This window comes from Nicotiana tabacum, chromosome 18 (assembly GCF_000715075.1).
Source record: "Nicotiana tabacum cultivar K326 chromosome 18, ASM71507v2, whole genome shotgun sequence".
In the NCBI taxonomy this organism is placed as follows: Eukaryota; Viridiplantae; Streptophyta; class Magnoliopsida; order Solanales; family Solanaceae; genus Nicotiana; species Nicotiana tabacum.
The window spans coordinates 154,363,591-154,386,677 of record NC_134097.1 but is presented as its reverse complement, the minus strand read 5'-3'; the positions used below and the strand labels follow the sequence as shown (position 1 = coordinate 154,386,677).

Here is a 23,087-nt window from a genome sequence, read left to right as displayed (position 1 = left end):
ATTACCGTAGGTTCATATGATTTCTCTGCCCTCTGCCCAGCTAGTATATTTATTCCCAGCTTGTGTCTTCTCCAATTTTGATTGCAACCTAGTTCTTTTGGTTCATTTCTCTTAAATCTTCAACCAGTTAATCGACATGAAAAAGTTAGTGACTTGATATTCTGCTGCTTGTATAATTAATCAGTGTCCTCGTTATGAGTTTTATTGTGTCATGACTAGTGAGTAGTATTTTGTTTGACCAAGCTTTTGTAAAACTAGAAGTGCTTATTTTTACGAAAAGAAGTATTTAATTCGAATAGTTAGGTGCTTGACCAAGTTTCCAAAAAGAAATAAGTTCTTTTGAGTAGTGGCAGAAGTTTTTTTTCTTCTTTTGCTGTGGGGAAGAAACTGAAAAATGTAGCTTCTTCTTGAAAGCATAAGCAGATGCTGGAGAAGTTATTTTTAGGGAAAAGGGTCAAATTTGTCCCTCTACTATAAGAAAAGGATCAAGTTTACGCTCCGTTATACTATCAATCTAAAAATACCCTTAACGTTACACAAGTGGCTCATCCGTTAAAGCAGTCCAAGGTGGACATCCAATCCTATGTGGCACCGACATCTTGGTGAGGTGAACACCACATGGCAACCACCTCATCACCTAAACCCATTTTACCCTCTCATCTTCATTTCTTCTTCCACCATTAGCACCTCCTCCCTCTCTACCACCACCACTCCACCATCAATATGTGATTTTTGAGGAATAAAAAGTTTTTATCTTAGAAATCAGCCCAGTAATGAATTTCTTTGCAAAGTTTCATGAGGATCTGCGATAATTTACTCTTTCTCAAGCAAATTACGAAGATTGAAACTACAATTTTAAGCCTATGGAGAAGCAAATATTACGCCTTATTTTTTTTGGAGCTTGATGGGTGCGGAAGGAATGAAGCATACTATGATTAAGCTTCTTTTGGTGCTAAAGAGGGATTATTGGCCTTATTACCTTAAATAGATAGATCCTGGATTTGATATGGCAGTCATGATCCCCTCATCTTCGGGATTCTTTTTTCTTCTCCCATAGTCTAAGAAGGTCTCATTCAACCGGATTAACGCGTGACCACTTGATGAATTGGTTACGCCGAATTCTGATCACCTTGTATGTGCTACTTTTGAATCTTGAAGCAACTAATTCTTTACTGTAGTAATGCTGCAGAAATTACTCTGGCCAAGTTTTGGTGGGAGAAGTAGAGGGAGGGGGTAAAATGGGTTGGGGTGATGAGGTGGTATGCCATGTGGTGTCCGCCTCACCAAGGTGTCAGTGCCACGTGGGATTGAGTGTCCACCTTGGACAACTTTAACGGAGGAGGGATATATTTGAGCCACTTGTGTAACGTTAGGAGTATTTTTAGACCAATAGTATAACATAGAGTAAATTTGATCATTTTAAAGTAGAGGGGTAAATTTAACCCTTTTCCATATAAAACTTCCAAGGCGAAAAATATGCTTACCAAAAATTTATATTTATCAAACTTTCCCATAGTACAGACAAAGAATTATGCATTGTTGACATTACATCTTTGGCCAAAGACTGATAAACCTGCTCTCTCTCTCTCTCGTGATTTTTTCTTTACATTGTAAAAATGAACTTAAGAATCTTACTGAAAATCTCTCATAATAAATATTTAAAATCATTAATATATTTAAATTATGATAATTGTAAAGTATATCTTTACATGTCTTTTTATATAATTTGGCGCTCAAAAGCACTATTTTGAAAGATTGACCAAACACAAGCTGTTTTATACTATTAACAAAAGCTCTTCTCAAATGATATGGGTAAGCATAAATTGCAGCCCCAAAGTCCCTTTTTTTTTCTTTCAAAAACTCCATTTGGAAAAAAGTACTCAGAATAAGTAGATTTTGGAACCTTGGGCAAGCATGCTCGTAGTGCTCAATTTTTCAAGTATAAATGCAGGGTTTGGTTCAACTCTACGGCAGGGAAATATTACTCACCATGAATATATTCAGGTAAATATTTACCAGCCGTTCTGTGTTTGAATGTATATATGATGGCAGTGCCTAAACTAAGATCATACAGGTCGGCAAGGGACGAGATGTCGGGCTCAACCAGATTGCATTATTTGAAGGCAAAGTTGCTGGTGGTAATGGTGAACAAGTTCTCAGTAGAGATGTTTACAGGCTCGGCCAGCTCTTTGATTTCTTTAGAATGTTATCATTCTACTTTACAACTGTTGGATTCTACTTCTGCACAATGGTATAATTTCGCATTCTAAATGCTATCCCTTGTGTTAGTTGTGATCTCCTTAGGCTTTAGCTATAATATGGGTTGTGCTTTGTATGCTTATTGCAGCTTTCAACTGCCAGGTATATGGTGATGTTTCTGACAGATCCTTTTAAACTTTTGTGCAGTTGACAGTGCTAAGTGTTTATGCTTTTCTCTATGGCAAGGCATATCTGGTAAATACTCAGACAATTTTTTGCTTTTGGGTACTTTGGGTATCAGTTATAACTCCAGATGCTTAAGCTATTACAGATAGGGTGTACAGTTTGACCTTTCAAAGTAAGTTAGGATTGCTCATTTAGTTGACGTATATCTTTGCACCAGTGTTATTCTCATGGTGCAGTTAGCATTTCGATAATTCTATGAGCAAGCAAACTTCTGCTTCCAAATTGTGGATTCTGTGGAAAGATTCTGCACGGGACTCGCAATTCAGTTTCCATTCACACCTTTTTGATTTGTCAATGTTATTCTTCGCGTGCTGTTTGTCAGACTATTCAAGAACTATATGTAATATTCATGGCCTGCCTCTTTTTGAATATCTGCAAATTTTTTTCAGGCGTTATCTGGTGTTGGTGCCACTATTGAGGATAGAGCTGATATATCAGACAATGATGCACTCAGTGCTGCTCTCAATGCACAATTTCTTTTTCAGATTGGTGTCTTTACAGCGGTTCCCATGATTCTGGGTTTCATTCTGGAACAAGGTTTCCTAAGGGTATGTTTCTTAGGTCCTTCTCATAGTTTAATCTGTTATGCTAAAGAAGTTCTCTTCTTTTACCAAACATGATTGACTAATAATTGAGCAATTACTTGAATTGCTTACAAAATCTTAATTGAGCGACCAATGAGCATGTTTTTCTTATCCTTGAGAAATGATGCTTATATTTTCGCCTTTTGAGCTTCTTCTCAATCTTTTGGAAATAATTTCTCTGTTTTACCTTCTTAGCTTTAGATTGTAGTATCTTTGTTGTTAGCAATCCTCACAAAAGATATACAGTTTGGACAACTTTTGAAAAAAATTATTTTGAAAAAGAAGTTTGTGCGAAAAAATGTGTTTTGTTAGCTGTATTACTTCTGAAGATCTCTAAGTGTTCCGTGAGTGGAAAATGCTTGTTCTTTGAAGAAGCACTGTCAAACCATTTCTTCACAGAACTGTTTTTTTCAAAACAAACTTCTTGAAGATCTAAGCAGACAATGTCTCATGCTCTATGTTGCACGAACTCTCCAAAATTCTGCCGCACTCGTGCCGGATCCTTAAAAAAACTATTTTTGGAGGATCCGACACGCACCCAGCTACATTGTCGAAGAATCCGAGCAACATAGCTCATGCTAAAACTTTTTGCAATAGCTCCAAAAAAATTCCTGGAGAACGCCGCTAATCTCTATGGAGAACTCATCAAATGCTTTGCTACTTTATTTTTTGGGTGGTCTTTCACATTTCAAATCTTGTGTTTTTTTTCATGGTGCATAACCTTCTTGTCTGGCCTCTAACTGCCTGTCTATTCTCTGCTTTGACTGACATCATTCTTGTCGCTGCAGGCTGTTGTTAGTTTTGTCACTATGCAGTTTCAGCTTTGCACTGTCTTCTTCACGTTCTCCCTGGGCACTAGGACACATTACTTCGGTCGGACTATCCTCCATGGTGGTGCAAAAGTAGGTCCATCTCCTCCTCGCTACTCAAATATTCTTATATCTTGGCATAGAACTAATCAGAAAATCTTTTTCTTAACAGTATCATGCAACTGGTAGGGGGTTTGTCGTTAAACACATCAAGTTTACTGAGAATTACAGGCTCTACTCCCGCAGTCATTTCGTAAAGGGGTCTCTCTCTCTCTGTCTCTGTGTGTGTGTGTCTGTCAGTGTGAGTGCATGCACACGCATGTGCGCACATCTATGTGGTCATTTTGTCATAGCTCTTTTCTGTTCTTGTGGGAATATCAAATAGTTTACCAATCTTTGACCTTCTTCAGCATGGAAATTGTGCTTCTGTTGGTGGTTTATGCTGCTTATGGCTACAACGATGGTGCTTTATCCTACATACTTCTCACTGTTAGCAGTTGGTTCTTAGCTGTTTCTTGGCTTTTTGCTCCATATTTGTTTAATCCAGCGGGATTTGAATGGCAGAAGTAAGTAATGCTTTATTATGTTTGGACGTTCATATATTTTTACTTGTTTCTTGTCATCATTCTTGTGTTCCTCTATAGGACAGTGGAAGACTTCCGTGACTGGACCAACTGGCTCCTTTATAGAGGTGGAATTGGTGTTAAAGGGGAAGAAAGTTGGGAAGCCTGGTGGGATGAGGAACTGGTATGATCTCTACTTTGATAAGAATGTGGTTATTGACCTTCACTATTAATCTCCATCAGTTTACTAATGAGAAATAAAATAGGGGTAATCAATTCTCTGAGCCTGAGAAATTGTGTGGTTTTGTGCTAAACTACTGACATAGATGCTTTAAAATGGGTCGTCACCACATATGTCAATTTCCTCTTGGTGTTGAATTCAACTGATGAGTCAATTTCGCTGTCATAACATCTTTTCTAGTTCATCCCAAAAGTTACAAAAATGCAAGTGCTTTCTACACTTTTTATTGGTTTATTATGAATTGGTGAAAATGTAAGGGTACACAACTGATTATAAGAAGTTCAAAGGGGTGGAGTTTTGTCGTTACTCTTCTTTTTCATTTTCTATTTTTTGCTTTTACTACTTACCGAAAAACTTACTTACAGTGGATTGACTTACCCACTCTTTGTGATCATATTTATGTGTGCCTTTCTTGCTTTTGGCCCTGCATATGGATTATCAGAATTAGATGTTGGGATGCTTATAATGTATAAGCGTATTGTATATCTACTCGAGACATGTGAGCTAAGCTACACTTTTCTGAATTAGTTACTGTAAGCAGGTTTTATATATTGTTTATGTGAATTCTCCTTTATAATTTCTTCGATATGAGATGAGTGCATTAACTAAATAACTATGCTTCTTTCCTTAACTGTTGATGTGTAGCTGCGTTAGAGTCTATTGACAATTCCTGATTTCACTCATATTCTTCTAAAAGAATTTGACGTCACCTTTGTGTTTTTTGACAGGCTCATATTCGAACCTTTGGAGGGAGGGTGATGGAGACCATTCTTAGCTTACGATTTTTTATATTCCAATATGGCATTGTCTACAAGTTAGATGTTCAGGGAACAAATACATCTTTAACGGTACTATTGTTACTCTTTATCTAACTTTTCTCCTTTCTTTGCTACACTTTTTTTTGAGAAGGTAAACTGTCCAGTATATTCAAAAAATCATCAGCACAAACTTTGTGCTGGAAGCCAAAATAGGCAATTACAATATGGAAAAGCAAAAATATAGCCCTTGTTCTTCTTATAAGGAACTCAAAACATCTAGGATTGAATCAGGATCCTCTACGTATTCTGATTTACACCAAAAACAAAAAAGAAGAATACACTTCATCTTAATCTTTTATAGAGAGTTGGTTTTATCTTCAAAGCATCTCAGGTTCCTTTCTTTCCAAATTGTCCATCAATTAGTTGCTGGGACAATTTTCCATCTGTTTTTGTCTGTGGTAAAGTCTATCTCTGTGTTCCAGCATAATAAAGGATCAGAGGTTCTCCCTGGCATTACCCATCTAGCACCTCTGAGATTAATGAACAAATCCCATAATTGGCTGGTCACTCTACAATGAAGAAACAGATGGCTGTCCACACAAATAACATCTTGAAACAATTGGTATACTCTTTCTTAGATTATCCTGAGTGAGGACAGCCTCCCTAATTACCAACCAGGTAAAACATGCCACTTTATAAGGCACTTTTACTTTCCATATGTGTTTCCAAGGCCATAAACTGAGTTGAGATCCCTCCCGGTTCATATCTTTGTATGCTGAGCTGACTGAATACATCCCATTACTATGATTTTGCCATCTGAGTGTATCTTCACCCTCCTGTAGTCCACTACATTTGCTACACATTTCCTGTTAATATTGTTCCATATCTGTCTTAATTTGGTCTTAAAAGACTCGATAAATGTTGTTGTCTTTTGGGGGCCATCTTTTGAAGCCTACGTGCCTAGTTTTCATCAAATTGTAAAACGTTCAGTATGCACAGGTCGAATTTGCATCTACCACGTGTTTGAAGAACCCAAGTCAGTTTGATGTTGTGAGGAAACTTTGATGTTTCTATGCATGAACAAGTTTCTATGCATGAACTTTGATGTTGTGAGGAAACAAGTTTTTTTACCACTCAATTGGTGATGAGAGAACAAAGTTCATTGTTAGGTCTTACAATCTTAAGCACAAGATGCGTATCTAATGAAGTATATAGATTCAACTGTGAACCACATACAGTTGATTAGAGGTCGTAGTAGTGAGGTATGATGAGCTGGAGAAAACTTGGTTTTTGACGTTACCCTCTGCCACGTTTGCTCTCAGTGTTCTGTTTTCATGTACAATCAATTTTGATATGACAAGTATTAGCTGTCTATTGAGTGAGGCTGACTGCTGGTCCTTGTGTCTTTATTGTTTCTCAGGTGTATGGTTTTTCATGGATTGCGTTTGCTGTCATCTTAGTCCTCTTCAAGGTTTGAACCAAGTTTTTAATCTGTTTTAGTTTCTAAAATTGAGTTTGAGGATATTCAAACGAGATCTATTATTTTGGGATGCCACAGGTGTTCACTTTCAGCCAGAAAATATCAGTTAATTTTCAGTTGCTGCTGCGTTTCATCCAAGGCCTATCGTTTTTGCTTGCCGTTGCTGGTTTAGCAGCTGCGATTGTAGTTACCGATCTTACTGTCACAGATGTTTTCGCATGCATCTTAGCATTCATACCCACTGGCTGGGGAATTCTCTCGGTAGGTCTTCTTTTGTTCCACTACATTGATGACAGTTTGCGTGCATGTTTGTTAGAGAGGGAAATCACTGATATTAGAATTTCATCTCTTACTGTCAAATAAGCAAATAAATTTCAAAATCTAATGCCACATCAGTAGTAACTTGCCCTTGGTTTCAGTTGCATCATTTATACAATTAGGACCGGTCAAGAGCATAGTGTGGTATATTTGTGTGTGTCAAAGTGTAGGGCATGGTATTTTTATTTTCTTTTGTTACCAGGAGTTTTCAGAAACAGCTTCTCTATCTTAAGGGTAAGGTGTGAGAAAAAGAGGGAAACTCACTGATATTAGAATTTCATCTCTTACTGTCAAGTAAGCAAATAAATTTCTAAATCTAAAGCCACATCAGTAGTAACTTGCCCTTGGTTTCAGTTTGCATCATTTATACAATTAGGATAAAGTCAAGTTTCGTTGCCAAGTGGTAAACAATATACATTGATGTTCACTGAAACAGGACATTATACCTTGTATACAAATCTTGTTTTTGATTGTGCACATCTTTCTTTATCCCTTCTGGACTGTATTAATTTCCGGCAAATGCATGTTTCATCATTTGACAGATTGCTACAGCATGGAAGCCTCTAATCAAGAAAATGGGGATGTGGAAGTCTTTCCGTTCAGTTGCTCGTTTGTACGATGCTGGTATGGGGATGCTCATCTTCATCCCAATTGCACTGTTTTCTTGGTTCCCCTTCATTTCAACATTTCAAACCCGGCTTATGTTCAACCAAGCGTTCAGTCGAGGGCTGGAGATATCTCTCATCCTTGCTGGAAACAATCCGAACACTGGTTTATAATATCTCATATTCCTCTGATCTTGTACAGAGAAGAGTAGTTCATATTGTTGCATCACTTTTAGGAGTTTTTTGTTAGAGTAAGTTATTATTGAGCTGCGTCTTTTGTTCATTTACATACGTTGTAAAGTTATTGTGTATAGTTTTCAGATATGTTTAGGTATACCAGATAAGTGATATTAGATAATGGTCTAGGATTTTGTCATTGACTATTTTTGGCATAGTAATCTATTATTTAGTGAGCAACAGAATTTCTTTCCCCCGATGATTATTGCACATATACGAGTAGCGGGATTTTTCTTGCTTTACAGTTATCTGTTTTCACCGATTAGTAATATGAAATTGGATTTGTTTTAGGATTAGTAGTAGCATGATATTCGTCGGATTGAGCAGAATCGAAATAATTTTAGTGCAAAATTTGGCCTTTTGGAACAAAAACTTCATGTAGACTGGTCGAATTCTCCAGCAATATCAAATTTACAACTTAAGGTGGAAGGTAATAAAGCAGAACAGGACACTCTGCACTAATCAATTTGATTACCAAAAGTCACGATTACAACGTATTCATTACAACTCTGCACTAATAAATTTGCAAGGAAACTAGACATGGTAGCAAGGGTTAACCTTTTTTTTTTGGGTGCTCAATAAGATAAAATTCAACAAAATGTACACTGATGATATAATATAATTAAAAATACTTGTTAAAGATTATTTAGTTCGACTCCCAACAACAGCAACAACTATGCTTTTGTTCCAACAAATTGGGATTGGATATATGAGTCATGACTTCTTCATTTAAGCTTAACTCATATTATCATCATATCGATTAAAAATAATACTTCCTCCGGTTCATTTAAGTAATTTTTTAATTTTTTTTGTGGTCCACAATATTTGATTTTTTTCAGATATCAAGAAGGAATTAATTTCTTCTTTCCAAAGTTGCCCTTGGAATGAAGAGCATAAGAGTAGTTTGTTATATTTCTAATGAGCAAATTAAAGTTAATATGGTTAATTTTATTGTTAATTAATGCTAAAAAGTGAATTCTTTAATATGTGTGAAAAGAGCCAAAAAATCACTTATAGTGGATCAGAGAGTAGTAAATATAAATCAAATATTTATAAATAATTTTTTTGACTCCCAAAACAATTTTAAGATAGAGTTTATTACTATAAAGAGGGGGGTGGGTGTGGGGGGTTAGAGTTAAGCTTGTGAAACTTCATTGAAGTCATTTGTCATATTTATATCTAGTTGGACTTCCTTGTAATAAGAGAATCGTTTTCTATTTTATAGCCACGTGGCATTCATCCAACTAGTCCTCTATCACCAGGAAATCTTAACCGTCCATCATCATCCTAACTCCCTATATATATACCCTCCCACCTATAATTTCCCACTTTCTTCCTCACCACATCATCTAAACGCGATTGTAATAATCTCTATAATTGAAGAATCCGAAAGAATAAATCTCAACAAAGTTAATCCTCAAATTTCTAAAAAATATTCTAAATTTGTTCCCTGATATATATAATTCAGAAAAAAAATCTATAGATCTCTATAACTTTTTCTGAATTATTTCGACTTTCGTTTTTTGGATTTTTAATCAATAATTTTGAAAGGTGAGGGTTTGGATTATTTTGTCGTTGGTTTAGCGGTTTTTATACCTTTTGGGGATTTTGAGGTTCTGATTTTGATCTTCAGTTTGGTTTTCTGGGGCTAGGATTTTGATTTTGGTCGATTATGAACGAAAAAGGATTGATGATGAATCAACAACAACAAGTGATGATGAGTATGAGTCAATCTCAGATCATGAATCCACATCTTCAACAACAACTGGTATCATTAATCAAATTGATTAATTTTAATTTACTTCTTATTATATGAATACTGCGTCGGTTAGATTAGTTATATGCACTAATATTGTAATGAAATTTATGCCGTCAGTATTAAGTACTTACCATTTTGTTAAAGGTTACCAATCAATGCTATTAGATAGAGTGTACTTTCAATTACCTAATTGTTTAAATATTTTATACAGCATCATTGCGCACAACTTAAAAATGAATTTTGTACACCATTAGTGTTACTTACCATTTATTAAAGATTAACCAATCAACAACAATACGCAGACATTACCCTGACTTGTGAAGGTAGAGAGGTTGTTTCCGATATTTGTCTCAAGTAAAGTATAATCCTAGCATTCATGAAAATTCCAGCATTAAATAGAGTTTTATTAAATAAATTATCTGCAATTACCTGGTTGTGTAAATATTTTATTACATCGTCAGTGCACAGCTTAAACGCAATCTAAAACCCTCAGTTTCATTCACAGATGCAACAGCAGCAACCATCAATGATGAATCGGAGCTATGGGATTTGGCCGCCGACAATGACAATTGATCAGATGAAGTTTCAGAACCCTAATGTTATGAAGGGCCATGGATTTGTTGCTGGAGGAAAGCAGTTGAAAAACTTAGGACCTAGGAACAATTGGAAGGGTAAAAAGGGAAATAAGAATGATAAGAGGATGGATAGTGGGAGGAGAAAAGAAAAGGCTATAATGGCTTCTGGGTATCTGAATGGTGATGGAAATGTTGGAGGATTTGGTGGTGGATATAAGCCACCAACACTTAATGAATTGCAAAATCAGAATAGATTAAAGGCCAGGAGATTTTTCCCTAAGAAGAAATTTTATCATAATAATAATAACAATAATATGGGTGCCCCTTTTGCTCCCAGGAACACGACGTCATTTATTATTAGAGCAAAGAAGAGTGGTGGTATTGCCTCATTGGTGTCACCCTGTCCCGTGACTCCGGCAGTGTTGCCAACCCCAAATTTCTCTCCGTCGAGGGAGGTATTGGTGGATATGGCGAAGGAGGAGTGGGGGGTTGATGGGTATGGATCGATGAAGGGTTTGATTAGATTGAGATCACCAGGACATGAGATGGAATTGCACGAGGAAGAAGAGGAAGAAGAGGGTGGAGGATCAAGCGAGAGTGATGTGGAAGAACATGTGGAGGTAGAAAGGCGATTGGATCATGACTTGAGCCGGTTCGAGATGATTTACCCGAATTCTAGTGGTGTGGAGTATAACAATGTTTTGGAGAACCGTGTGGATGATCAGGATTCACATATTGCTCAGTTGGAGGAAGAGAATTTGATATTGAAGGAGAGGCTGTTCTTGATGGAGAGAGAGTTTGGTGATTTGAAGAGGAGGCTGCAAAGTCTTGAGAGGCAGGGCTGTGGATTTGACGAGATTAATGAGGAGGTAGTGGAGAATGAGTCTGAGGAGAGTGAAAGCCATGGAGAGTCCGATTCTGCAGAAGAACATAATGTGGAATTCCTTGAACAGAACATGGAAGGAGGAGACAGGGATGTGAAAGCGGAGGAAGACAAGGCACATGATGGGGATATTGAATCTGCACAGGAGGAGAAAGTGGAGGGACATGAAGAATTTATTCTTACTCTGCATGATGAACCTCCTAAAAACGAAAGCATTGCACATGCTGGTATTAAGTGTGAAAGAAACGAGGATGCGGATGTGAGGGATGAGAACAAGGTTGAGGTTACTCAAAAGAAATGAAGATGATAAAAACAACATTGAGTCATCAGATAATGCAGGCGTAGGAGATGAAACGATGGAGGAAGCTTCTCTACCTGATGCTGAAGCTGTTGTGCAGACAAATACAGAAGATGAAGAACCAGGAAATGAATGATCAGAGAAGAGTATTTACTATGGTGACTTGTCTAAGTTTACCTCAGTAATGTAAGTCTCTTTTCTGTGTTCTTTCTTGCAATTTCGCTGACATTTCATCTGGAGTTAGAGTACATAAACTTTAGCCTTCCTTTTGGCAACATCTAGAGAAATAATGTTCTGTATGCTGTGATTGCAGACCTTCTACAAGTGCACAGGATGTAGCATTATTGCGTAATTTGTCATTTTCTGCTTTCTTTTTTTTATATTTTCTTTTTTCCAAAATTATGTTTTTTTGGAGCTGTTTGTATGAAGTAAATTAGTTTTGAGTCTTCCTCATTACATCATATCAGACTGTAATAATCGTTGAAGTAACTTTGGAGTTTTTCATATAAACTGTTTCATATGCTGTTAATCATTCTGCATATCTTTAACCTGGGCGTCTGGCAAAGATGTGTCTCTTCTGGGTAATTTCAACCGTGCATCTTATGAATTTTTAAAGTGCGAGTTGCAGTGCTTGCGTATCAGTTTAAGTTTTGCAGGTCTGTGCTTCTTTGCTCGAGGAAGTCAACCTTTACTTGCCTCCAGGCCCTTGAGATGGTTGGCAGCTTCTCTCACAGGAGAATAGATTGTCTTTGCTGTAACCTAAATTTGCTGCCTGTCTTAAACTTCTCTTAGTAGTTCCGACAAAAAAATACTTCTTTTTTGTAGTGTAATTACTGTTAATAGTTACACTAGAAATATTTGCTGTTTTCTAGCTCTCTAACTGACTACCACGAAGTTCTGTTTGAAAAGTAAGAAATCAATGATTAAAGATGGAGCAAGATCAATCTACAGGAGCCCGTGGATAGTTACAAGTGTTCTACGCAGCTATATCTGGCAACTTGCTTCAGATGAGAATTTGAACATCCCTTCTACCAGAAGTGAAAGTAATTAGCTTCCTCGGGTTACTTTGATGGTTAGAGTAGGTGACAAAAATCCTATGTTGCGCTGACTTTCCAAAATGTTGCCGCACCCGTGTCGAATCCTCCAAAACTATACTACTTTTGAAGGATCCGACACGCATCCGGCAACATAACAAAAATCAATGTACTTCAGCAGCTACTCCAAGTTCCCTCTCTTCTTTTTTTTTTTTTTTTTTTGGTCACAATCAAAATGAAAGGTTGTTCTCTGGGCCTCTCTTTTGCTCCCAGAGATGCTGGTTCGAGTCCAGCTCGTGAAAGAGTTTGTGAGTATACCCCGGGATGACTTTTTATCAACAGTGAAGTCCTGATGAAAAATCTGTGATTATCAAGATATCCATGTCTAAAGTTTGAGGGTAAGTCGAATCTATTTTTTTTTAAGTTATTAAGTCTTTTACTACAATGCTAAGTCTGTAATTAGCATGTGTATGTGTCTCTAATTCTGTAGTGATACATACATTTTTTTGCAGTATTTCTTTAGCATTCATGTCGTATCCCATGCGAGTTCATTTGCTTTCCCGTCTCAGGGGCATATGCTTTTGTCCCAAGGATGGCCTCTTTGATGTGGACGAACAAGTGCTCAATTTGGTTAGTTCTTGGATTCTCTGAAGAGATAAAAGATTGTTGATGTTAGAGGAAATGCATTGCTGGTATAGCGGATTCTTGATGAAGTTTTGAGCAATTTCTGTGTTGTCAGATATTTTCTCAATCTTTAGTGCAGTGCTAATATATTGTATTTTGTTATAAAATAAAAGCAATGCAGTAAAATGTAAACAAGAAGAGATAGAGAGAATGGAGAAGTGTTTTCTTCTTTCACTTTGGTGTAATTTTTCATTGCAATTACATGGCCTTTTATAGGCATAAAAAGTAAAGATGATGGACATAAAATAGGAAATTTAATCTTTAAGTTATTCACAACATGAGCATCCAATGTAGCATCCAATGTAGTATCCAATGTAGTATCCAAAGTAGTATCCAAAGTAGTATCCAAAGTAAGATAATGTGCCTCATTAAAACTTACAAAAAAAATAATATTGGGATGTACATAGTTATTTATAATATGCATTGCTTGATGTCCCATTAAAAACCTTACCAGGAAAATCTAGTGGGACAAAACCTTGGTTGAGGAAAAGAGTGCACCGTGTAGTTACTCCCCCTGATGAAAAATTACTTAATGTCTCGAAGACAACGCATTTCAATCTTATATATCAGCTCTTCAAATATTGAGGTTGGTAATGCCTTAGTGAACAGATCAGTCAAATTATCACTTGAACGAACTTGTTGTACATCTATTTCACCATTCTTCTGAAGATCATGAGTGAAAAAGAATTTCGGTGAAATGTGTTTTGTTCTATCTCCTTTGATATATCCTCCTTTCAATTGAGCTATGCATGCAACATTGTCTTCATACAATATTGTTGGAATATTCTCTTTCGAAGAAAGACCACATGTTTGCTGAATGTGTTGAGTTATAGATCTTAACCAAACACATTCTCGACTTGCTTCGTGAATGACTATTATCTCTGCATGATTTGAAGAAGTAGCAACCATAGTTTGTTTTGTCGAACGCCATGATATGGCTGTACCTCCACTTGTAAATAAATAGCCTGTCTGAGATCGACCTTTGTGTGGATCAGACAAATATCCTGCATCTGCATAACCAATCAATGATGGCTTGGATTCATTTGAATAAAATAAACCCATATCAATGGTCCCTTGGAGGTATCTGAATATATGTTTAATACCATTCCAGTGTTTTTGTATTGGCGAAGTACTAAATCTTGCCAATAAGCTTACTGAGAAAACTATATCTGGTCGGGAATTATTGACAAGATACATTAATGCCCCAATTGCACTAAGATATGGTACTTCGACACCAAGAAGCTCTTCATCATTTTCATGAGGTCGGAATGAATCTTTCTTTATATCAAGTTATCTCACAACCATCGGGGGTACTCAATGGATGTGCTTTATCCATATAGAATCACTTTAAAATCTTTTCGGTGTATGTCGATTGATGGACAAATATTCCATCTTTCATATACTCAATTTGTAGACCAAGACAAAATTTTATCTTTCCAAGATCTTTCATTTCAAATTCTTTCTTCAAACAGTCTACTATTTTTGGAAGCTCCTCAGGAGTTCCAATGATATTTAAATCATCAACATACACGACGATTATAACAAATTCAGATCCAGACTTTTTTATAAAGACACATGGACAAATTGGATCATTCTTGTACCCTTCTTTCAACAAGTATTCACTTAGGCGATTGTACCACATACGTCCTGATTGTTTCAATCCATATAAAGATTTCTGAAGCTTTATTGAACAAGTTTCTCGAAAATTTTTATATGCTTCTAGCACTTTAAATCCCTCTGGTACTTTCATAAAAATTTCGTTGTCTAATGATCCATACAAATAGGCTGTAACAACATCCATTAGATGTATATCAAGTTTTTCTTGTACTGCCATATTTATGAGATACCTGAAGGTGATAGCATCTACTACAGGAGAATATGTCTCCATATAATCAATTCCAGGCCTTTGGGAAAACCCTTGTGCCACAAGTCGTGCTTTATATCTAACGACTTCATTTTTATCATTTCGTTTTCGCATAAAAACCCATTTATACCCTACTGGCTTTATGCCTTCAGGTGTTCGAACTATGGGTCCGAAGACTTCACGTTTTCCAAGTGAAGTTAACTCTGCCTGGATAGCGTCTTTCCATTTTGACCAATCATTTCTCTATCTACATTCATTGACAGATTTTGGTTCAAGATCCTCATCTTGTTGCATTATTTCAACAGCAACATTATAAGCAAAAATGTTATCGATAACAATATTATTTCAGTTTCATCTTTTCCCGGTTGAGACGTAACTTATTAATATCTCTTCATTTTCATTATTTTTAGGTACCTGGACCTCCCCTAAGGTCTTATCATTTGTTACGTCTTGGGGCTTTTCTTGAGCCACTACCTCTGTGTTATGTTCACTTTGATCACTTGCTCCTTTTCTTCTTCGAGGATTTTTATCTTTAGAACCGATTGGTCTACCACGTTTCAAGCATGGCTTAGACTCATTTGCTTTAATTAATTGTTCTGTTGGGATATCAACTCGAATTGGAGCATTAGCAGCTGGAATATGTGACTTAGTCACCCTTGGTAGGTTAGTGAATGCGTCTGGCAATTGATTTGCAATATTTTGTAAATGAATAATCTTTTGAACCTCTTGTTCACATTGATTTGTTCGAGGATCTAAATGAGACAGTGATAATGCATTCCAATCTATCTTCTTTTTCAGCTGCTTATTTTCTCCCCATAATGTTGGATATACTGATTCATTAAAATGACAATCAGAAAATCTTGCTGTAAATAAATCTCCAGTCATCGGCTCTAGATATTTTATAATAGAAGGAGATTCATATCCAACATATATCCCCAACCTTCTTTGAGGACCCATCTTTGTGCATTGTGGTGGAGCAATTGGAACATATATCGCACAACCAAAGATCCTAAGATGGGAAATATTTGGCTCCTGACCAAAAGCCAATTGCAATGGGGAGACTTTATGATAACTTGTGGGCCTTATCCGCACAAGTGCTGCTGCGTGCAAAATAGCATGACCCCATACTGAAATGGGAAGTTTTGTTCTCATAAGCATTGGTCTAGCAATTAATTGGAGGCGTTTGATCAATGATTCTGCTAGACCATTTTGTGTATGAACATGAGCAACCAGATGCTCAATTGTTATCCCAGTTGAAATACAATAATCATTAAAGGCTTGGGATGTAAACTCACCGGCATTGTCAAGACGAATTGTCTTAATTGCATAATCTGGAAATTGTGCTCTTAGCTTTATTATTTGAGCCAACAATCTCGCAAATGCCATATTGCGAGTTGATAGTAAGCACACATGTGACCATCTTGTAGATGCATCTACCAAAACCATATAATATTTGAATGGTCCACATGGAGGGTGAATGAGCCCACATATATCACCCTGTATACGTTCCAGAAATGCAGAGGATTCCATCCTAACTTTAATAGTTGATGGTCTAATAATTAATTTTCCTTGAGAACACGCATCACAAGAGAATTCCTTAAATTGAAGAATCTTCTAATTCTTCATTGCATGTCCATGTGAATTCTCAATTATTTTACGCATCATATTAGAACCAGGATGGCCCAACCGGTCATGCCAAATAATAAAATTATCTTGATTAGTAAACTTCTCGTTTACTACGGCATGTGTTTCAATCCTGCTAATACTTGTGTAGTATAAGCCGGAGGAAAGAGTAGGTAACATTTCAAGCACATATTTCTTACCGGACATTATTGTAGTAATATAAAGATATTCAATCTTTTTATTATTTGTGGTCGCAATATGATAGTCATTTTGGCGAATATCTTTGAAACTTAATAAGTTTCTTTGAGATTTACTACAATACAGTGCTTCATCAATAGCCAAATTTGTTCCTCCTGGTAGTAATAAATTGGCTCTTCCAGAACCTTCAATTAATCTTATACTACCGGATATTGTATTAACATTCGCTTCTTTCATTACCAAATAAGAGAAATATCTCTTATCTTGTAAAATAGTGTGTGTTGTAGCACTATCCAGAAGACATATATCATCTTTATTAATCTTGAGTCCAACTGAAGACTGGGGAATTTTCATATTCTTCATAAAAAAGACAAATAATACATCATAAGAAATATGAAAGACAAGCAGGAAAAAAAAACATTAAGAAATACATTAGAAATGTAGAAACTAGCAACACATGATGCATTAGGAAAATACACTCAAGAAAAATAAACTAGTTGCAAACATAAACATAACAACTTTTATAGTTTCATTCCCCAGTAAAATGATTAGTTTTTCAGTCAATATCCTCAAAGAAGTCCCCAACTTCTAAATGAGTAATATTTGTTAGGCCTTCAAAATCATCATCTTTATATGCAAGATGTGCCTTAGAATCATATTTATTTGAGGGACCTGCTTCATCATCATTATTTTGAAAGGTCAAGTGTGCCTCCACATTATTTTCTTTTTTCTTGAGGGAGGCTTGATAAAGTTTGACAAAATGTTCTGGCGTACGACAAATGCGTACCCAATGACCTCTCATACCACATCGGTGACACATACTAGCTTTACCTTTTGAATGATTAATTTGAGAACCCTTATTGTTCTCCAATTTATTTCCACCATAATGATGATAATTGTTTCGCCCCCTGCCACGTCCACGTTTACGACCATGTCCACGACCAGGGTAATTATTTTGTTTTCTTTCAAACTTATCATATGTTGCTACAACATTCACTTCCGGAAATGGAGCTGACCCAGTGGGACGGGCTTCATGATTTTTCATTAATAGAATATTATTCTGCTCAGCCACAAGTAGGCATGTGATTAACTCAGAATATTTCTTAAAACCTTTTCACGATATTGTTGTTGTAGCACCACATTTGAAGCGTGAAAAGTAGAAAATATTTTTTCCAATAAGTCCTCATCTGTGATAGTGTCTCCACATAATTTTAATAGAGAACTTACTTTAAAGATAACAGAATTATACTCACTTACGGTTTTAAAGTCCGGCAACCTTAAATGTATCCACTCATACCGAGCTTTCAGTAATACCGTAAGTTTTAGGTGGTCATATCGATCCTTCAAATTAATCCATAATTCAAGTGGATCTTTTACGGTTAAATATTCAGTTTTTAACCCTTCATGTAGATGATGACGAAGGAAAATCATGACCTTCGCTTTATCCTGATTTGATGCTTCATTTCCTTGTATAATAGTATTTCCAAGACCTTTAGCGTCAAGGTGAATTTCAGCATCAAGAACCCATGATAAATAGTTCCTCCCGGTGATGTCAAGTGCCACAAATTCAAGTTTTGATAAATTTGACATAGTGAAAACTATCATAAAAGATGAATAAGTTAGAGAAATAATTATAATAATAAACAATTAATGAAAACAAAACGATTAAGGTAAAAGAAATGAAAATAGAGCTATACCATGTTAACAATCTACTATTTCATTTTATTCTTGCCATAAAGTAGAAATTACATACTTGTTTCATTTCACTTTATATTATTGATATATATGTGTTAGTAGAATTGAACGTGACTAACATTATTTATATGTTCCAATAAATATAAAGTAATTAAACTATAAAATTATTGCTTGTCAATTTATTTCTCACAGTTCTTCAAAATGCCTTAAAGATATGTTTTGATCTAGGGAGTCCATGAATATTATAAGTATGACATTAGTGCATAGCTAGTTTGATGACTTTGAGGTCCTCTAAGAGTTGAGCACGGAAGAAAATAGTTATTTTATCACTGCAATGTACTTAAACTATTTAAGATGCCCAAGCGCACAAGTAATCTGCAAACAATGAGCATATGATATGTACTGCCATAAATAAAATGATTATAATGATACATACCTTAATAAAATATGGCTCAATTTAGCGGGAGTTAAGAATAAAATTAGAGCTTCGTGCTGATAACGTGTTATAAAATAAAAGCAATGCAGTAAAATGTAAAGATGATTGACATAATATAGGAAATTTAATCTTTAAGTTATTCACAACATGAGCATCCAGTGTAGCATCAAATGTAGTATCCAATGTAGTATCCAATGTACAAACTATTCATAACATATTTGACTTTTTTTCTTTTTCTAAAATTGATACATGTATTTCTCTGGGAGAATCAGTTGTAGCTAGGAAAAAAATCAAAAATATCCAGATTTACGGTTGGTAATTAAAAAATAGTCACAGTTTTAAAAGTAATCGAAATTTAGACACTTTTTCATGTAAAGTTATAATCTGAACAAAAATACCCTTAAAAATTCGAAAAAATTCCATCATAATATGTCGGAGTTCAAATTTTTTACATATGAGATTCCAGTAGAACATACCGGAATTTCATCATGTCCTAGAATTCCAACATAATATGCGTGAAGTTTAAATGGAGGAGCTCCATAATCCTGTATACTATGCTGGAATTTTTCGTGCTGAAGTTCCAACATAATATGTTGGAAGTTTATACGCAGGAGCAGAGGCGGACCCAAGATTTAAAGGTCACAGGTGCACTTTTATATTCTACCAAAATTTGCATTTATGTTATTACTTACGAGTGCCCGTGACTCCTCATACTGTGTCATAGGTCCGCCCCTGCGCAGGAGCTACATAATCTAACATATTATATTGGAACTTTTTGTGTTTCAGCAAAATAACGGCTATTTTTTATGACTTTGCAGACACTGACTATTTTTAGTTACCAATCCAAAAACTGACTAGGTCGTGCTATTTTCTGCGACTACTGCTTAGGGAACCTCTTTATTCGGGTTTAACTTTAATGTTTGTTAAGCTGCCTTGTGGCAAAACAATCTTGGATTTAATATTTCAATGTGTTTGAATAAGGCAGCCGCAAAAAGAAAAAAGCAAAAAAAAAAAAGAAGAGGAAAGTACAAAAATAAAAGTAAGGGTACATAGAGTTGAGGGAAAAAAACAAAGAGAAGAAAACTAAGCCAAGTTCAGAGCCGCTTGTATCTACTGCGTTTTTTCAAATTCACATTGCCATGTGGAGGAATACTTTTTTGTTTTCACCTAGTGTTCGGTATCCATATTGGAGCTCGATTACATTTGAATTTGCGACGCGTAGAGTCTTATTCGAGGAAAGTGCTTCCTAACAATAATTTTTTATACTCAAAGCTCGAACTCGAGATCAATCAAAGAAGAACAGTCCAATACGAGCGCACCACATCTTTTGGTGGTGTGGAGGAATACTTGCAGTACTTAATGTGATTAACTTTCTTAAGCAAAAGGGTGGTGAATAGAATTTAACATTCCACTTTGTCGGGAATATTTTATTAGTTAAATGTGCATAAGGTAATAGAATATGAATTTGAGGAAATTAAAGTGATTAGCTTTATTAGAGAAAAGGAGTTGGGAACAGATCATTTTCTCTTATAAATAATACCCAAAGTGATCTCGTTAAGCACGTTGTTGACTAGATAATTTTACTAATAACAGCTTTCACCAAACATACAAAAATGGTATTTATAATTTTATGGCTTAAAAATAATTCATATCCTAAAGATTCGTTATCTCTTCATGATTTCCCCCAATATTTAAATCTCTACTCCAAATACATGGAGTATAAAACAAACTTATCATCACCTACCTTTAAATAGTACTCCCACTTTTTCTAAATTTTGTGCCACCATTCGGATTTTTAGCGCCAAGTATTTTAATTTCGACATATAAATTCATACATTGAAAGTTTTTTAAAATAAAATAACAACAATAACAATACAGTAAAAATTTCACGAGTGGGGTCTGGGAAGGATAGAATGTACGTAGCCTTATCCCTACCCTAGGAGGGCAGAAAGACTAATTTCAATAGACCCTCGGCTAAAGAAGATAGAAGAAATGCTGATAGCAATTCATAGTAAGACAATATATTTAGAAAAACTAAATTGAAGATATCAATAAAAAAACATGAAAGAAGTACCGATAACAGTAATAGCAAGACAATATATTTAGAAATTTAAAATAATTTTTTTTTAAAATATATAAAAGACATAAAAAAGTTACCGGAAACAAAATACTCATTTGACTTTCGAAATCCGAAGGATGCTAGATATACTGGACAAAGGGAGTATTAATAAGTCTTGTCTTAAACGTGTGTATTTATATATTAACAAGCTTATGATCACTTGTATAAATACCCTTTATCGATCCCTTCACCAACCCAAAACTCAATTTTTCACATACATATATTTGAATCTTTTAAAAGAAAATGTCAGGAGTTTGGTTTTCCAAGAATACTGGGGTTATTCGTTTGGTCGAAAATCCAAGTGAAGAAGAGCAATCAATTGGGAGAAAAAGAAAGGTTTTGGTACATTTACCAACACAAGAAATTGTCTCATCTTATAACTCTCTTGAGAAAATTCTCACTGATTTGGGATGGGAAAAGTATGATTGTGGAGATGATCCTGACTTTTATCAATTCCACAAGAAAACTCCCACTGACTTATCAATCTCTCTTCCAAAGGACTTTGCCAAGTTTAACACAGTTCAAATGTACGACATCGTCTTTAAAACGCGTCATATATTTCATGTTCGCTACATCTAAATATTATATAACAACAACAACAATAATTATGCCTCAGTCGAAGTCGATGTGATCAGAGGCGAATTAAGTTTTATGGTTCAATCTTTAAGGTTCTTATCATTGAACCCGTTGTATTTTTGAAGTTACGGGTTCATAATTATATTTTATTATATTTTAATGAATTTTTATGCATAAATTTATGCTCTGCATCCGCCTCTAGATGCGATGTATAATAAATATCCTATGTGGATGCCTTGTGTTTTTTTGAGTTCACTAGCTTCTGGACACTTGCGATGCACGTGTATCTCTAAATTAGTTTTAGTCAGTGAAAGAAAGCATGACTAAGTCGAACTATTCCAAGAGACAATTTTATGCTTTATTTTTTCACGTTTTGATTACTTTATTATTCTCTCTATTATTTTTAATTAATTCCATGAGATAATCTGTGTTAGCAACAAAAAGATATTGCACAAAGGCGGCAGATATAAGAAAACTTTGTCATAAAAGTTACTCAATGAAACCTCAATTAAGCAGGATCTAACATTATCTGACCAAATCATATTGAATGACATATTTTCAACTTGATTTCAATTATTCTCTTTTTAATTGTCAACAAAGATTATTGAAAATACATATTTTTTATCCTGTTCCTTCTACCCGACATGTATTTTTGTATATAATGATGTATCACTTGATAGTTGATATTATATATATGTATTCAGGGGCATGCCAACGAATTTTGTGATCTAAAGGAAACTTTATGAGGGGCCTAATTGTCACGACCCAATTCCCCGAACCCGGTCATGATGGCGTCTCTCGTGAAGACAAGGCCAGCCACACCAAAATATACCACCTCTTTTAAAGGGTTAAATACCATAAGTAGTTCTAAAACATGATATAATAACCATAATTTGCGGAATTAACGATAACAACAGTAGAAACCATCCCGACACAACTCAAACCGGGGTGTTACAAGTCATGAGCAACTAATAGTTCCGGATACCAATCTACTAGATACGAAATCCGTTACAGAAGTTCAAGAACATGAAAATAGTAAGATAAGGAAGGCACGGGGGCTGTGGACGCCAACAACTACCTCGTGGTCTCCGAAAACACTGCCTAGACTGGGAGGATCAGCACTCAAGAGCGGGCTCTGCGACGCCTGAATCTGCACACACGGTGCATGGAGTAATGTGAGTACTCCGACTCAGTGAGTAATAATTATAAATAATGGCTGAAAGCAAGAAAACACGTAAAGACACAAAGTAATTCAGTAAAATCACTTAAGACAGTAAATCCATGAAGAAATCCAATGAAGTTC

General features: G+C 35.6%; 2 protein-coding genes across 7 annotated transcripts in view; both read left to right on the top strand.

Moving 5' to 3' along the window:
- LOC107760121 (callose synthase 9) overlaps positions 1 to 8,236 on the top strand; it is a 48,548-nt gene extending 40,312 nt beyond the window's left edge. For 2 of the 4 annotated variants that reach the window (XR_012702414.1, XR_012702413.1), the window contains 12 exons: positions 1,952 to 2,004; positions 2,075 to 2,251; positions 2,407 to 2,454; positions 2,835 to 2,993; positions 3,818 to 3,931; positions 4,011 to 4,139; positions 4,249 to 4,404; positions 4,483 to 4,585; positions 5,371 to 5,490; positions 6,821 to 6,871; positions 6,959 to 7,141; positions 7,741 to 8,236. Coding sequence is in view for 2 of the 4 variants with exons in the window: in XM_075237537.1 (XP_075093638.1) it covers positions 1,952 to 2,004; positions 2,075 to 2,251; positions 2,407 to 2,454; positions 2,835 to 2,993; positions 3,818 to 3,931; positions 4,011 to 4,099; positions 4,249 to 4,404; positions 4,483 to 4,585; positions 5,371 to 5,490; positions 6,821 to 6,871; positions 6,959 to 7,141; positions 7,741 to 7,977 (1,490 nt within the window). In the remaining 2 variants the exon portion in view is untranslated. The remainder of the gene's footprint in view (positions 1 to 1,951; positions 2,005 to 2,074; positions 2,252 to 2,406; positions 2,455 to 2,834; positions 2,994 to 3,817; positions 3,932 to 4,010; positions 4,140 to 4,248; positions 4,405 to 4,482; positions 4,586 to 5,370; positions 5,491 to 6,820; positions 6,872 to 6,958; positions 7,142 to 7,740) is intronic. The other 2 variants (XM_075237537.1, XM_075237535.1) reach the window with 1 other exon arrangement.
- Positions 8,237 to 9,367: 1,131 nt separating this feature from the next.
- On the top strand, positions 9,368 to 12,065 carry LOC107762048 (uncharacterized). Of its 3 annotated transcripts, none has more exons than XM_016580362.2 (3): positions 9,368 to 9,591; positions 9,693 to 9,808; positions 10,305 to 12,065. In XM_016580362.2, exons 2-3 carry the CDS (start codon positions 9,713 to 9,715, stop codon positions 11,556 to 11,558), a joined length of 1,350 nt encoding a protein of 449 aa, XP_016435848.1. In that variant the 5' UTR covers positions 9,368 to 9,591; positions 9,693 to 9,712; the 3' UTR covers positions 11,559 to 12,065. The 3 variants fall into 3 exon arrangements, with proteins under 3 accessions (XP_016435848.1, XP_075093639.1, XP_016435847.1); XM_016580361.2 differs by having other exon boundaries at positions 9,380 to 9,591; positions 9,674 to 9,808; XM_075237538.1 differs by having other exon boundaries at positions 9,368 to 9,808.
- The last annotated feature ends 11,022 nt before the right edge of the window (positions 12,066 to 23,087 follow it).

Bases quoted from the DNA above. Each gene is read 5' to 3' on its own strand.
- LOC107762048 (XM_016580362.2), top strand. From the start codon at position 9,713: ATGAACGAAAAAGGATTGATGATGAATCAACAACAACAAGTGATGATG. The intron at 9,809-10,304 runs GTATCATTAATC...TTTCATTCACAG, and splicing joins CACATCTTCAACAACAACTG to ATGCAACAGCAGCAACCATC.